Source organism: Alexandromys fortis, unplaced genomic scaffold, assembly GCF_014885135.2.
Source record: "Alexandromys fortis isolate MF-2015 unplaced genomic scaffold, M_Fortis_MF-2015_v1.1 scaffold_18, whole genome shotgun sequence".
In the NCBI taxonomy this organism is placed as follows: Eukaryota; Metazoa; Chordata; class Mammalia; order Rodentia; family Cricetidae; genus Alexandromys; species Alexandromys fortis.
Window position 1 is genome coordinate 7,118,155 of NW_026067897.1, and position 13,664 is coordinate 7,131,818.

The 13,664-nt window shown below is 49.0% G+C and overlaps 1 protein-coding gene across 7 annotated transcripts in view; it reads right to left on the reverse strand.

Moving 5' to 3' along the window:
- The window catches only part of Chd7 (chromodomain helicase DNA binding protein 7), a 175,355-nt gene that overhangs the window by 13,739 nt on the left and 147,952 nt on the right, over nucleotides 1-13,664 (reverse strand). For all 7 annotated transcript variants that reach the window (XM_050165210.1, XM_050165219.1, XM_050165184.1 and 4 more), the window contains 11 exons: nucleotides 13,232-13,442; nucleotides 12,386-12,581; nucleotides 11,617-11,784; nucleotides 11,110-11,289; nucleotides 8,707-8,817; nucleotides 8,414-8,619; nucleotides 5,694-5,893; nucleotides 5,358-5,517; nucleotides 2,104-2,193; nucleotides 1,582-1,685; nucleotides 119-248 (listed from right to left, as the gene is read on the reverse strand). In XM_050165210.1, coding sequence (XP_050021167.1) covers nucleotides 119-248; nucleotides 1,582-1,685; nucleotides 2,104-2,193; nucleotides 5,358-5,517; nucleotides 5,694-5,893; nucleotides 8,414-8,619; nucleotides 8,707-8,817; nucleotides 11,110-11,289; nucleotides 11,617-11,784; nucleotides 12,386-12,581; nucleotides 13,232-13,442 — 1,756 coding nt within the window. The remainder of the gene's footprint in view (nucleotides 1-118; nucleotides 249-1,581; nucleotides 1,686-2,103; nucleotides 2,194-5,357; nucleotides 5,518-5,693; nucleotides 5,894-8,413; nucleotides 8,620-8,706; nucleotides 8,818-11,109; nucleotides 11,290-11,616; nucleotides 11,785-12,385; nucleotides 12,582-13,231; nucleotides 13,443-13,664) is intronic.

Genomic DNA, 13,664 nt, shown 5'->3' on the forward strand with positions numbered 1-13,664 from the left:
TGGATAGGATCTACCAGTAGGCTTCAAGTTGAGCGCATATTGAATCAAAAGAACTAACCCTGCCAATAGATGTGATACTGACATAAAGTTTATTAAAATTTTAGAATGTCCTTCTTACCCGTCACCGCCATCTGCTAGCATGTCTGTCCCTCTTTGCTCGGCAGCGATGGCCTTGGCGTCAGGCATACCAACTCGTTCCAGGAAGCACAGTGCAGGGTCAGCTCGCATGGAATTGTACTTCTCATAGCCTGGACCGTGCCCACCAGCCCACAGAGGACACACATAGAAACAAAGCAAGACCCTGTCACTGTCAAAAATCACAGCCCTGCCATAACACAGCCATTCATTTCCCAGAAACACAGACCATCATCGATGTTGAGCTAAGCAGACCGTGTAGCAGAGTGTCCTAGAGAATGCTCATTCTAGGGAAGCCTTTGTGGACCAACTTACACTTTGGAGAAGCTATGAGAATGACCACAAATACAAACAGAAAAGGGATCAGGGTAACTGCAGGATGCCAGAAGATTTCTGACCCTATTTTCCCCCAACATCTAATTTTGCTTGACATTTAAAAGGCTTCATAACGTTTCTTCATGACCTCGGCAGGGGTTCTCCAGGTCTACTCCCCACCCCCACGACTGCGTCTGGTCCTGCAGGAGCTCACATGGCTGGCTGAAAAACCCCCATATATGTAAGGCCAGCGAACCTGTCTTATTAGGTTTGGGATGATGCATGTCAGTAAGAGGACCCTGCTCCCTTCATGGCTTTCAAACTGCAATTTGCTTTTTGACTGCCCAAGTTGACTAGATGGAAAATGGCAGATCCCAACAGTGCGCTGCGGGAAAATGATTCTGAGGCCGAGCTCGGAGAACACGGCTGGAGAACACGGGCAGAACGGCACAATTCAATTAGGATGTGTACGACAACACACCGCTCCTAACTGCTGTAGAGCCGCAAGCCAAACTGTAATCATGAAAGGTTTTATAAGCCATCATTCTCCCCTTTAGTCAGGCTGGGCTGCTGAGAATACCTCCACGACCTCGGGAGAATTGGGATTATAATCAGGAACCGCTCACTGTATATATCATGCCAGTTCTGCATCCCCAGCCTTTCAAAGTTAACAAGGCTGCATCCCACTCGGGGGAGCGGTGAGTCCTCGGCACTGACATTTGTGAGATATTGCTTGGAACAAAGCCCAGGAGGCACTTGTACAGATTAATAGCAGAGGTTAAGCCCACGTCCACTCTGACACTGGCTGGCGGAGTTAGCGAGGGGAAGCCGTTCTGGAAGCAAAGTTTCGGGAAAGCGGTGGTACAACTTGGCTATTACTAAAACAAATATGGTTTCTGTTTACAGCCAAGAAAGAAATGTTTTCTTCTCAAATGCTCAACAAACATTCAAAAACAGCATCTGATATTTACAGTTCATATTAGGTTTTTTAGTGCAGAAGAATGGAGGACGCCAAGAGTCCTTTGGAACGATCCTCATTAATATGATGACTTTGGAAAAGAGTGCGCAAAGAGTTCTAAGTAAGGATGAAGCTGCACAGTCAAGATGCATTCAAACAGAAACACCCCTTACCATGTTTGAACACTCCGATCAGCAGGGATTTGTCTGCTTCCTTATCCCACCAATCTGCAGGAACTTCCGCATGGAAAGGCTCAGGGATCCACACGTCTGCTTCACTGGAGAGACAAGCGTTCAAGCACGTTCTAAACCTGAGCCCTGGAAATGAATCCTAGTCCCGTGTGGTGGTGAAGACACCCTCGTGTGCCCTCTCTTTCACAGTAACCGTCTCACATGGCGGGGAAGAATTGGCAAAGGTGAAACCAAAGGGGTCAGTGGCCCGCAGTGAGCCTCATCGTGCGGTTTCCCACCTCAGACCAGCGGTCCCCATGTCTCCCCCTCTCACACGCAGGCACACACAAACGTCCCTGTGTTCCCATCACGCCCCAAGCCCGGGGGACAGACACTTGCATTAGAGACACAAAAGAGAGAGGTGGGTTCCCGAGGCTGTGAGGGTTCTAAACACAAGCCACGGAGTTTCCCATCCTCCTGGGTGAGCTTGTGGAGGGCCCGGAGCAAAGGAGCAGTCGCACCAACCTAGAGTCAGCACCCTCGAGGATCTTATCTGCCTGGTCGCCTATCACTTCTTGTCTTAGGTAGTACAGCATGCGGACACGCAGCAGGACCCTGGAGAGGAAGACAGAGGGGGGAAAAAGTTCTTAACTTCAGTGCTGTTTGCCAACAGTGGCTCTTGGCAGCTGCTGCTGTTCATCCATCATCCTGCCAAGGCTGATTAGCCATGCTGTATGGTAGGCTTGAAGCGTGACAGATGGTGGCACATAATCACCTCTGTGTGGTGCTTTCTGCTGGCTTCCAACAGGCCTGCCTGGCAACCGCTCACGCTGCACAGAGAGGGAGCGGGCTCGGCCCGGCCCGGGCGCACTTCATTTTGTCTTACCTAGTGCAGCTTGTGGAGTTTAGACACGTACCCTACCACTGCCTCTCAAGTATTGAAGCAAGTTTGTAAACAAGCGAGCAGATGGCTTTCAGTAACTGTTCTGCTTCATTATCTCATAAAATTTCCTCAGCTGCTGCCTTAATACCATTTTTGGAAGCACATCAGAAGTTGCAGGAATAAACGAGATATAAAATCTGGTTTTACTACCTTACAATAAACCCTCAATATGGAATGTCAGGTTTTTCAGATTACACAACTTTGCTTCCGAGGAAGGAAGATGGCGAGGGGGTGGGCAGCAGGTGGGTCCTTGCCCTACTCGGGGAATATTAAACATTTCTACTACTTCTCACTCATATTATCTGGGGACCCAAGCTGCGGTTTAAAAATAATAAACACTACCAGATTCAAATGTACCTAACTCATTGATACTCATTTTTAATGAATCGGCATTAAAAACCCTTGACATTGTCAGGGCACCAGGTTTTCCATTTCGCTTGTGTTTCATGGCTACAACATGATTTTTTTGTTTTTAACTAACACTCACCTGGCGTATCTCATAGGCCAGCTCACTACTCGAAACTCAGTCCTCAACTAGACAGCCCTCACGCGCATGTAGGGTTGACACCTGAAGACGACCCTCTGGGTGAAGGTATTTTCTTCCAGTGTAATTTCCCTGGCTGAATAAGCCTGTCACACATTTGCATAACACCCCATAACCACCGTTTCTCGTTTACACACTGGCTCATTCGGCCTTCGTAATCACCCTGTGATGAAGTGGGCAAGTTCTCATTTCCACACCACGGATGTAAACACTGTCGGTAATGGAGGACGAGCTCTAAACCCAAGGTCACAGAGGCACCTCGAGCTCAAGCTCTCAGAACTGGTTCTCCCAAGATGTGGGGACTTGCCTCTACAGCATCAAAATGACAAGGAGGAAGGGGCGGTTTTACTGCAATAGATTACTCCTGACCAGGCATCAGTAGACATGCTGTGACCACCTACCCAGAGTCTACTCGCAGCCAGCACCGGTTTGGGATGGGCTGCAAAGTTGCATATATCCAACTGTATGCCAGGATAAGCAATTCTACTTTCTTTCTCTTGTCAATGTGTAACATCAAATACTGACTTCGCCATACTGAACCAATAAGAAAAAAGCAACGCCATGGTTAGCAGCGCTTCCCTTTGGTTAAAGAGTCTCCAGGCGTGTCTTCCCACACTGGATGATCGGAAGGGTAGTTCCATCGGAAACCCCCTCTACCTGTGGCTTGACTCTTCGCTTGGCTCGCAGCAGGGAGCCTAACACTTATTTTTCCTTTTAGTAGGAAACACAGACTTCCACTTTGGGGTTAGTAGTGTGGAGCATCCTATGAACTGATGTGAGCATCTCCTTCTTGCTCCAGAAGGAAAGCAGGAGGAAAAGGGATGGCTAGACACAGCCCCCAAGCTCAAGGAGGTCATTCTGTGACGGACAGACACGGAGGCTAACAAACCTCCGGCTTTGCCCACATGTTTTCACACGTCCTGCTGGTGAGCACAGCCCGAGGCCCAGGACTGCACACAGGACTTCATAACTAGTCCCCTCGGCTCTGTCACCTGTCTGCTCCCCCAATCTGCAAGTCAGTTATTTTCCTAGGATGCCCTTCAACTGGGTCTGATTTTCTACTTCCCACCAATACATCCTCAATGTTGACAAGACTTGGCATGGCCTATAGGCAAAGGACAATAGGACACTCTCTCCCCTCCAGGGGAAAGCTAGACCGTGTCAACAGCGTTCTTCTGGCACTGAGTGAAAGATATGAAGAACCCCAACTTCATCACATGTGCTAACTGGGGAGGGCTCCCCATGGAAGACTGTTACTGAAGGAGAAAAGAAATCAAACATCACCACAGTCAACTGGCGTCTCGGAAAAGGAGCCATTATCTCACAGGGAACCATTTAACTTCCTGTTTGAATCCAGAACTCAGAAGGGAGATAACCCAAAGTCATAGGCATTTTTGGAGAGGTATGATGATTTTAGCAAGAAACACCGCGCTACGGCAGGAACAAGTGTCAGAGACACCAAAGGCTCTGAAAGACCACTGGGGACCTTTCGAGAGCTCCTCGGTGAAGAGTGTCACCAAATCCCACTCTGCTCTAAACTGAGAACCCTTAGGTAAAAGTTACTCCCGGCTGGAGACCTGCCTCTTTGTTAAGTGGGGACAAAACAGAAGATCTGCCAAGAAGAGATGTGGGTGCCAGCAGTAGCTACTCAGGGGGCTGAGGCAGGAGGAACTCTGTGAGTTTGAGCCATCTGGGTCCACACAGCAGGAGTGATATAAGTAAAGTAAAAGCACTATGTAAATTCCCCAGTCAGTGACAGGGTGGAGTCACAGGAGATGAACCGCAACTGTCTGTCTACATATTAGCCCCAAACTACTGTGCGATCCCATGGCAACACCGCTTATGGCAGGTAAATGCAGAAACAATGCAAATGTCCATCCGTGGATAAAGGATAAACAGAGTGTGACATATACATAGTATTCATCTGTCGAAAGGATCCCGAAGTGACCGACAACATGGATGGATCTCAATCACTACAACACATGGCACTGCCAGGTACAGGGGAAAAAAGACTGGATGATCACCACCCTCAAAGCAGCTAGCCTAGAATGGACGAGTGACTAAGACAGCGGCTGCCGGGCTCCGGAGGCAGGGAGGAGGGGCTATTGCTTAAGAGGGTACGGAGTGCCTGTGGGGATTGATGATGCGGTGTCTGACTTAGGTGCTGGTGATGAGTACCAGGCACCATGGACACCACCCACTGCTCACTCACAAAGGGGCGCAAGTGGCGCATGTATGCGCTTCCTCTCCACATGCACTCGGCATGCTTGCCTGCCTCTGCCTGGTACCTACTTGTTGCAGTGGTGCTTCAGGTGTTTCTTGTAGCTGTCCTCCTGGAACAGGGCGTCTGGGTTGCAGCTCGCCAGCCAGTCCGCATCCTGCACTACCGGCTGCGTACTCTGGGCCTTTACCTTCTTCCCCTTCCGGCCCCTTGGCACAGGGGCCGACAGACCTAGAAGGACCAGGGTCAGAGTCATGGAGCCCTTGGCATTGGGCAGTATCGTGTCAGGGGTGGATACTGTAAGGGGCAAGTGGGAAAATGGTCTACGCTGCCACCCATCACCAAATGATGGTGTTTCTGGTAGCCTTTTGTGACCCAGAAACACAAAGAACACAAGACCAACCTACCGGAATGATTGAGCAGGGCTCGAGTTTGGCCGTCGGCTGTCGGAGTGATCAGGTCCCAGATAAAGCTCTTGATGTTCTCGTCCCCGCGGTAGTGATTGAGACAGTACACCAGGATGGCTCTGCAGATGGTTTCTACGTCTTGCTCAGTGAGCTGACGTTTGTACCGTCCATGGGACAAGATGTCTGTCCAGCGGCCCCAGCTGGAAAGCAAAGAGGCAGCATGCAGATAGAGTCTGGTTGTAGTGACCTCACCTTGACAGCCACGCCCCCGTACTGGGAAATCCTCGACCCCACACAGGCATCAGTAACCTCTGACGACAGGAAAGAAATGCAGGTACGGGCATAAAACACCTCCTTAGAGCGGAAACCACACATTGTGTGGCCACTGAGACACCCATGTGGCTAATGGCTTTCCTAGGCTGCTGGTGGCTATGGCTGTCATTTTTAGGAAACGCAGGCAATCTGAGGAACTGGAAATTATCATACTGTGCTTCCTTCAACTCTGATATATATGTTCTTACGGTGACCAACCGTTTAAACTGAAAGATGGCTTGAAGTAGGATGCGTACTAGAAATCAAAGCTACAACCCACCACAAACAGATGCCACACCAGCGAGTGGAAAGTTAGAAGCTCCGTGGCTCCCTTTCAACAGGGAGTGGTCACTTCCATCTCACAGAGAAAAGGCAGGTGGAAGGACTGAGCCACGGGACAAACACACATGGCGCACCATCACATACAGCAGCCACACTGTTTTGTCTTGGAAATACTTGCTACACAAAAAAACAGGTGTAGGACGCAGAGTCTGCTGAGCTGTGCCTCCTCAGGGCGGAGCCTCTCCAATGCCCTCTGCAATAACAGAGAGTAGCGCTTTGGGAACAGAGAGAAACCACCCTCTGCCAGGGCCTGCCTCTCCCCAAGCCGCCGATCTTCCTGACTGTCTTGACCTTCCTCAGACCCGTTCCCAAGGCCACCACTTAGCTCCAGGCCTTGCACTTGCTTCTCCTTCCCTTCCTCGTATCTGGTGCTTGACTGATGCTCACCAGGGACAGAGTCTCTCTGCGACTCCTCCCAGCAGAGAAGCAGGAGCATGGTACCTACGCTATGTCCTACGGCTGAGCTTCTGTGGTCTCTGTCACATCATCTTAGCATACTGCCATTTCTGCTTGCTCGCCTTCCGCCTCGGGCTGTATCTGCCTTGCGCACAGTGGCGGTCCTGGTGCCTGAGACGATCCTAGCCCAGTGCCCAGCACGCAGTGGTTATTTAATCCCCAGCAGTAAGAGTGGGAAGAGGAGGGGACCTGACGGACAGACGAAACGCCCTGAGCATCCTTCTTAGAACTAGGCGTTATTAGTATGTTCCAGTCCTAATGCTCCCAACAAAATTCCAACTATGATCACCAGGCTGAAACAAGGAAGCAGGTTCAGGGAGCAAAGGGCTGAGGCTAGGGGAGTGTCTGTTCTACACAGAGGCAGGAGAGCTGACCAGTGGGCACAGATTAGTGCCAAGTTGCTGAGGTAGAGGATAGGCCTCAGCTGGCATTGGTGTATCCCACACTAACATCTGTGTAGCGCTGTGCCTCTGTGCTACTGCCTCGTGCACCGAGGAGACACTGGAAGAGCTGCTGTCCTCAGAGAAATGCTGACTGGGATTCCATCAAGACAGACACTGGCGGGACGAGACAGCAGGCCAGAGCGCTAAGCAGGCAGCTGTGAGGAGAGCTGCAAGGGAGGCAGGCTGGTTAAATCTGGGGATGGAGCCCCCGGGGCCCCTAGGCAGAACAGCCTGTGCACAGGCAGAAACAAGAAGGGCATGAGCAATAGGGTGTGAGTGGAAGCAAAGTTCCTGAACGGAGCTCGGACTACCCATGAGACAGCATCCACACGGCAGACAACCTTGCAGGCCTCAGACATGGGCCTCCCCCTGATCTGCATGAGCACTGACCCGCTGGGAGACATGCCCACAGGCAGGACAGCATCGAATCGGCGGAAAGACACTTCGGCGGGTGTTTCTATTTTAGGGGAGTCAATCTGAGAGTAAACGCGTGTCTACTGATTCAGGATTTACTGAGTTCCTGTCATTCAGAGTACTGTGCGGGTGCCAAGCTGTAAGAGACATGAAGCTGATGTGGGTCATGAGGGCTTGGGAGTGAGCCTTTAGCAAAAGGAGCCCACAGATGCTTCAAGTTCAGATGGCCTCTTAGGTTTCAGATGAGCCAGAGGAAAGTCCCCGAGTGAGGTCTCTGCCTTTGATGAGACTTTAGAGCAGAAAACTAATAAAAGATAACTGTGGCCATAAAATTTATGTGGCGGTACAGTGTCACAAGATTTTGCAATTTTACATCATTCTTAGTTTTTAATAATCTACAAGTAAACTGGAGTTGCCATAATTCACAAGATGCTAGCTCACACTGCTAACATTCTCTCTCCAGAGACTTCTCTCTCCACACCAAGAGGACTGGAACCCGGGTCATGTTGACCAAATGAGCTACAGACTGCAGAAAGTTAATGTGGAAGCATTTGCCTGGCTACACTAAGAGGAGCCACACAGATCCACGCAGATATGGCTTTCCTAGGCTAAGAGGAGCCACGCGGATCCATGTAAATATGGCTTTCCTACACTAAGAGAAGCCACGCGGATTCACGCAGATATGGCTTTCCTATGACAGCTGAGAGTTCCAGCTGTTGGAAAGGGTGATATCACGCAGTGAGTCAGCCTTACCCGTAGACCAGCAGGTTCTTCTCCACCCGGAAACACTCGCTCCTGGCATAGCCCTGGGACTTGTCCTGAGGGCGCCGTGGCTTGGCGCAAGGCTTTTCTTCGGAATCACTTTCCAGGTCAGAGAACTCCATCAGCTCATCCTCCTTCACGGCACTGTACAGCCGGGTCTGCTTCCTTATTCGTGGAGTGTCTATGACCAGGTTGTTCTAACAAAGGAGCAGACGCAGTGAGATTGCAGCCCAGCCTTTGGGTCCTATGAGGCAGCGGTCTGGGGGTGGGGGCTTCTCACTCACCCTCCCATTTAAGGCATCGATGTCCAGTTCAGCCTTCTTAGCCCACTTCTGCCAGAAATTTGGGTCATCCAAAGAAATATCTGTCCTATTTCCAGATACAACAAAGCTGGCCTAGAAGGAGGAAAACATGCATTACTCTGAGATGTGTTCCTCAGAGGCAGGGCGCAAGGCAGCCTGTTTCCACCGAATATGCACGTGTTCATCCTCTTCTGTAAACAGTACAGTGGATGGGAGACTCCTCTGGATATGTTCCACACCTGCTCTAGGTATGGGAAAGTACAGCAATGGAGGAAGGCCTTCAACTTGGCTCCAACAAGGTACTGCTCGGAGCAGATTTTAAAAAAATAAATAAATAAATAAAACATCCATTTCTCTAGAAGAAATTGCCTGAACTGTATTGTAAAGCACTTCTAAAAGAAGAAGAAAGGTTGCAGAAATGCTCATGGCAGGTCACGTGCAAAGGCCCAGAGGAGAGGAACGAGGAGAAAGGGTCTTAAGGAAAAGTAGCCATGGACAAGTCAGTGAGGGCAGATGCATGTGGTGTGGGCAGTCCGACCTCTATCCTGAGGGAAGCAGGGACTATTTAAAAAGAGGGGTAAACTCAAGATGGCTACGACCATGCCTAGAACCACCTGGTGCAGAAGTTACAGCAACACTCTCCAGGGTAGAGATCAGAGCACACCGCTCTCGCAGATTACACAACAAATAATGACAAATATGAAGAAACCGAGACTTCCTCAAAGGACATTTGCAAAAGGTAAAGTGAACAGAGGTAGAGACCAGCAGATGTGAAACACCAAAAGGGAAAAAGCCAGGGTGAACCACCATATCCAGCCCTGGCATCTGCACGCCACTCAGATGAACCATCTGCATGCACATGTGTGCAAACATGCGCATGCTCGCACACATGCTAATCTTGCACAGACTGAACTGAAATGCATGTGAGGACGGGGAAAAGTCCTGCAGGAGAAAGAATGAAAGATGTGAGGGCAGAGCCCAGAGAAGAAGCGCTGCAAGCTGGAGAGACAGAGGAGCTGAACACCCCCGCACACCACATAAACGGGTTATAAAGGGTGTTGGTGAGAACGTGGGAAACACAACTCTTAACACACAGGTGTGGGCAGGCGAAAGGGAACAGTGGCTCTAGGAGACAAACTGGGATTCATCAATTTCAGCCACCAGGGAAAAGGAAATAAACTTAGCACCAAGCAAACGAACAAGGAACGCTGTCCAGGATGGAGTGAAAGAGAACCCGGAGCCATCGTGAGTGCAAACTCATAGAGCCACTGTGGATTCCTCAACACGCTGGAAAGGGAACTAGGAAATAAACACAGCTCCGCCACTGAGTGTACTCCTGAAGGAAGGACTGTAAGTCAACACCACAGAGACACTTGTGGACCCACGCTTCCCAATAGCCAGGAAATGGAACCAGCCTGGATGCCCAACAACATCTAAACTGATAAAAGACTCTAGCTACACACAATGGAATTTTATTTAGCAGTGAAGAGAGACGAAATCATAGCATTGAAAGAAGGTGGATGGAGCTGGAAACCATTATGTTAAGCAAAATAAGGCAGGCGCAGACAGACACGTAGTCTCTCTCACATATGAACCCAGATTGTGTATGTCTGTGTTCATGCCTGTGCGCACACGCACGTGCACAAGTGTCATGAAATGACAGGAAGAGAATTTAAGCAAGAGGGTAGAAAGAATAATGGGACACGAAGACGGAAGAAGGGTGGAAGGGGTCCAGCGAGGCGTGTGAAGAGTATGAACAGCAGTGAGGGAAAGGGCCACACCGCACAATGACAGGTGTATGAAGAAAAGGCCAGGAATAAATCCATTATTTCCATGCTAATTCAAACTTTTCTAATTCATGGAAAAGAAAAACAAGCAAACCCAGTCTGTCAGTTCCTTAAAAGATACAGGTGCATATGTGATGCTTAGGTTTTTAATCTGTAGAGGGGGCAGACAGCTAACATCACTCTCCAAGGTGTCCCTTCCTGGCATATGCTAAGAACAAGTGAAAATGTGCTCAAGCAAAAGCTACCATGAAAACGTTAAAAAAAAAAATTCCAAGTAAGCCGGGCAGTAGTAGTGTAAGCCTTTAATCCCAGCACCTGGGAGGCAGAAGCAGGTAGATCTCTGTGAGTTCGAAGCCAGTCTGAACTAGAGAGAGTTCCAGGACAGCCAGGGCTACACAGAGAAACCCTGTCTCAAAAACAAACAAACAAACAACAACAAAAGCATGACTTGTGTGTTGGAGTTGCCAGGGAATTAACTGGCCTATAATTTGTAACGAAAAGCCACGGTTCTGCTTATGTCCTGCGGTCCCCTCATAAGAACTCCTCATGAGTTTTAGCACGCTTCTCTAGAGGCCTGGCCCCTTAGGCGGATCCGAACCTTAGCAAACGTGGACCCTTTTCCTTCAGACTCAATGGTGATAGTGTGGGTTCGACGAAGGAGAATCTGGTCAATGTCCTCTTCACAGAACTTCGACCCTTCGTCTTCCTCGTCCATAAGTGCACCATAAGCTCCCTTTCGTAGAAGGTCTTCTATCTCCTTCTTGGAAAGCTGTTGAACCTGTTTCAGAGAGAGTTTAAGTATTCAAAGGAATGTAGAACTAAAACAGAAACTAAATGTCTTACGATTTACTAACAACAAAGGAAAACGCGATGAAATACGCTTCAGTTTTGAGGTGGAAAACAGACAGGAGATCGTGAGTGACGTACGCCTTTAATCCCAGAAATTGGGAGGCGGAGACACATGGATCGCTGTGAATTCCAGGCCAGCCAGAGCTACACAGTGAGACCCAGAACAACAAAATCCAGATGCCAAATAATTTCTTACAATCAGATGGCTGTGGCCATTGGCCGGCATGAACACACGGCCCGGGCAGTGGCGTCTTACCCCGTTGGTGGCATTTTCTCTTCCACTCATAGACTGCAGCACAGCTTTGTCCAGGCCCAGCTTCAAACTAGCCTTGTCAAACATTTCCCTTTCGTAGGAGTTTCTCGTTATCAGCCTGTAGATTTTGACAGACTTGCTCTGCCCTATTCTGTGGCATCGAGCCTGAGCCTGGAGGAAGAAGAAAATCAATGGCTGTTGTATCAAAATATAGAGTGGTGTCCTCCCTAAATTTGTATGCTGGAAAGCCAATCTCAATGTGATTTAGAAGTGGGGATTTAGAGGGGGGGACTTAAGGGGTAATTAGGTCATGGGGTGGTGCCCTAATGAATGGGATTAGCCTCCTAGAAGAAGAGGCAGGAGGGAAGCTGAGTGTGCTTAGAGGAAAATGGCTGTCTGTGCAGAGTTTCTCACCAAAAACCTGATTTTGCTGGCACCCAGACCTCACCCTTCCAGCTCCAGACCCTTGAGAAAGGCGTGGGAATTGTTTAAGCTGCCCAGTCATTTCGTTTTGTAATGGCAGCCAAACGTGACCAACACAGCTACTTAAGAAGCACTCAGCTCTGGCCAGTTCTAAAACGGCGCATCCCCATAGATAAAGGTGCAGTTTATAAGGGGTTAAGACGCTCAGCAGCTTCCTCTCCTACACTGCTGGGCTGAACACTAGGCAGGAGACACCAGCTGAACAGCGACACTAGTTCCCAGGTGTGACTGATGAGTCTTTGTCACAGGAGAGTGGGAAGAGGCGCTGGGGCAGCCTGTCCCCGCTTACCTGGAGGTCGTTCTGGGGATTCCAGTCCGAGTCAAAGATGATGCAGGTATCAGCAGCAGTGAGATTAATGCCTAGACCTCCTGCCCGTGTGCACAGGAGGAAAACAAACCTATCAGAATCAGGTTTGGAGAACCTGTCGATGGCTGCCTGGCGGAGGTTGCCTCTGACTCGGCCATCGATCCTTTCGTATGGATACCTGGAAATACAGTAGCAAGGTCTGAAAAACAGCTACCGTTTTTCCTTTCCTTTTTGTTTTTAATTAAGTATCCATTGTGGAATGGACACTCATAAAATAGAAGGAGTTAACAAATAATTTTAGATGACAGTTGTTTTTCCATACCATTGCCTGAACAATCAAAGAGATTTTTATTTTACTTCCTCTTAAGAAAATAGCTAAATTCTAAAAATACAGTTTGAATTTTAAGTAAGCTTTTTTATCCAAGTTGAATGCAATGAGGGGAAAATTGCCCACTAAAGTATGTGTTGTAAAACAACAAACAGAAACCTCCTACACATGGTACATGCCTTTAATTCCAGCACTAGGGAGGCAGAGACAGACGGATCTCTAAGTTTGAGGCCAGCCTTGTCTACAGAGTGAGTTCCAGGACAGCCAAGGCTACACAAAAATCCTGTCTCAAAAAAAAAAAAAAAACAACAACAACAAAAAAAAACAAAAAACAAGTATATAATGGCCTCCCTGTAGTCATCACAGAAGATGCCCTTATGTAATTGTAAAAGGCGAGGTGATACACTGTTTCCATCCACCACCTCTACTGCAAATGTCATTTCGAGGTGACCCAGGAGAGTCCTGGCCTTTCTCTCTGTTGTTCTGTGCAGTGGTCTCACCGTCTCTGAATGAGATAGTCTTCCAGGATGTCCAAGCAGCGCACCATCTGGGAGAAGATAAGCACCCTGTGGCCACCAGCCTTCAGCTTTGGCAGCAGCTTGTCAATCAGCACCAGCTTGCCAGCAGCCTGGATCATTGCCTGGAGCTGAAAATCTGGAGACTCTGCATTGTGCGTTTCTTTAAACTCTTCCAAAATTTTCTCTTCAGCACCTGCAGAGATTGGACGGCATGATGTGAATACCGTGAAGGGTTTTATTACCGAAAACAATGGATTTGCTTTCCAAACCCACAACAAACTGGCAAAACCAGAAGAGCCCATTCACGCTCAGGAGCAGGAAGCCACCTGCTTCACTCAAAGTTAGACCCAGACACAACTACAGGCCTACGAACGGGACCGGGGTTTTAGGTTCCATATATTGAGACATTTGGGGA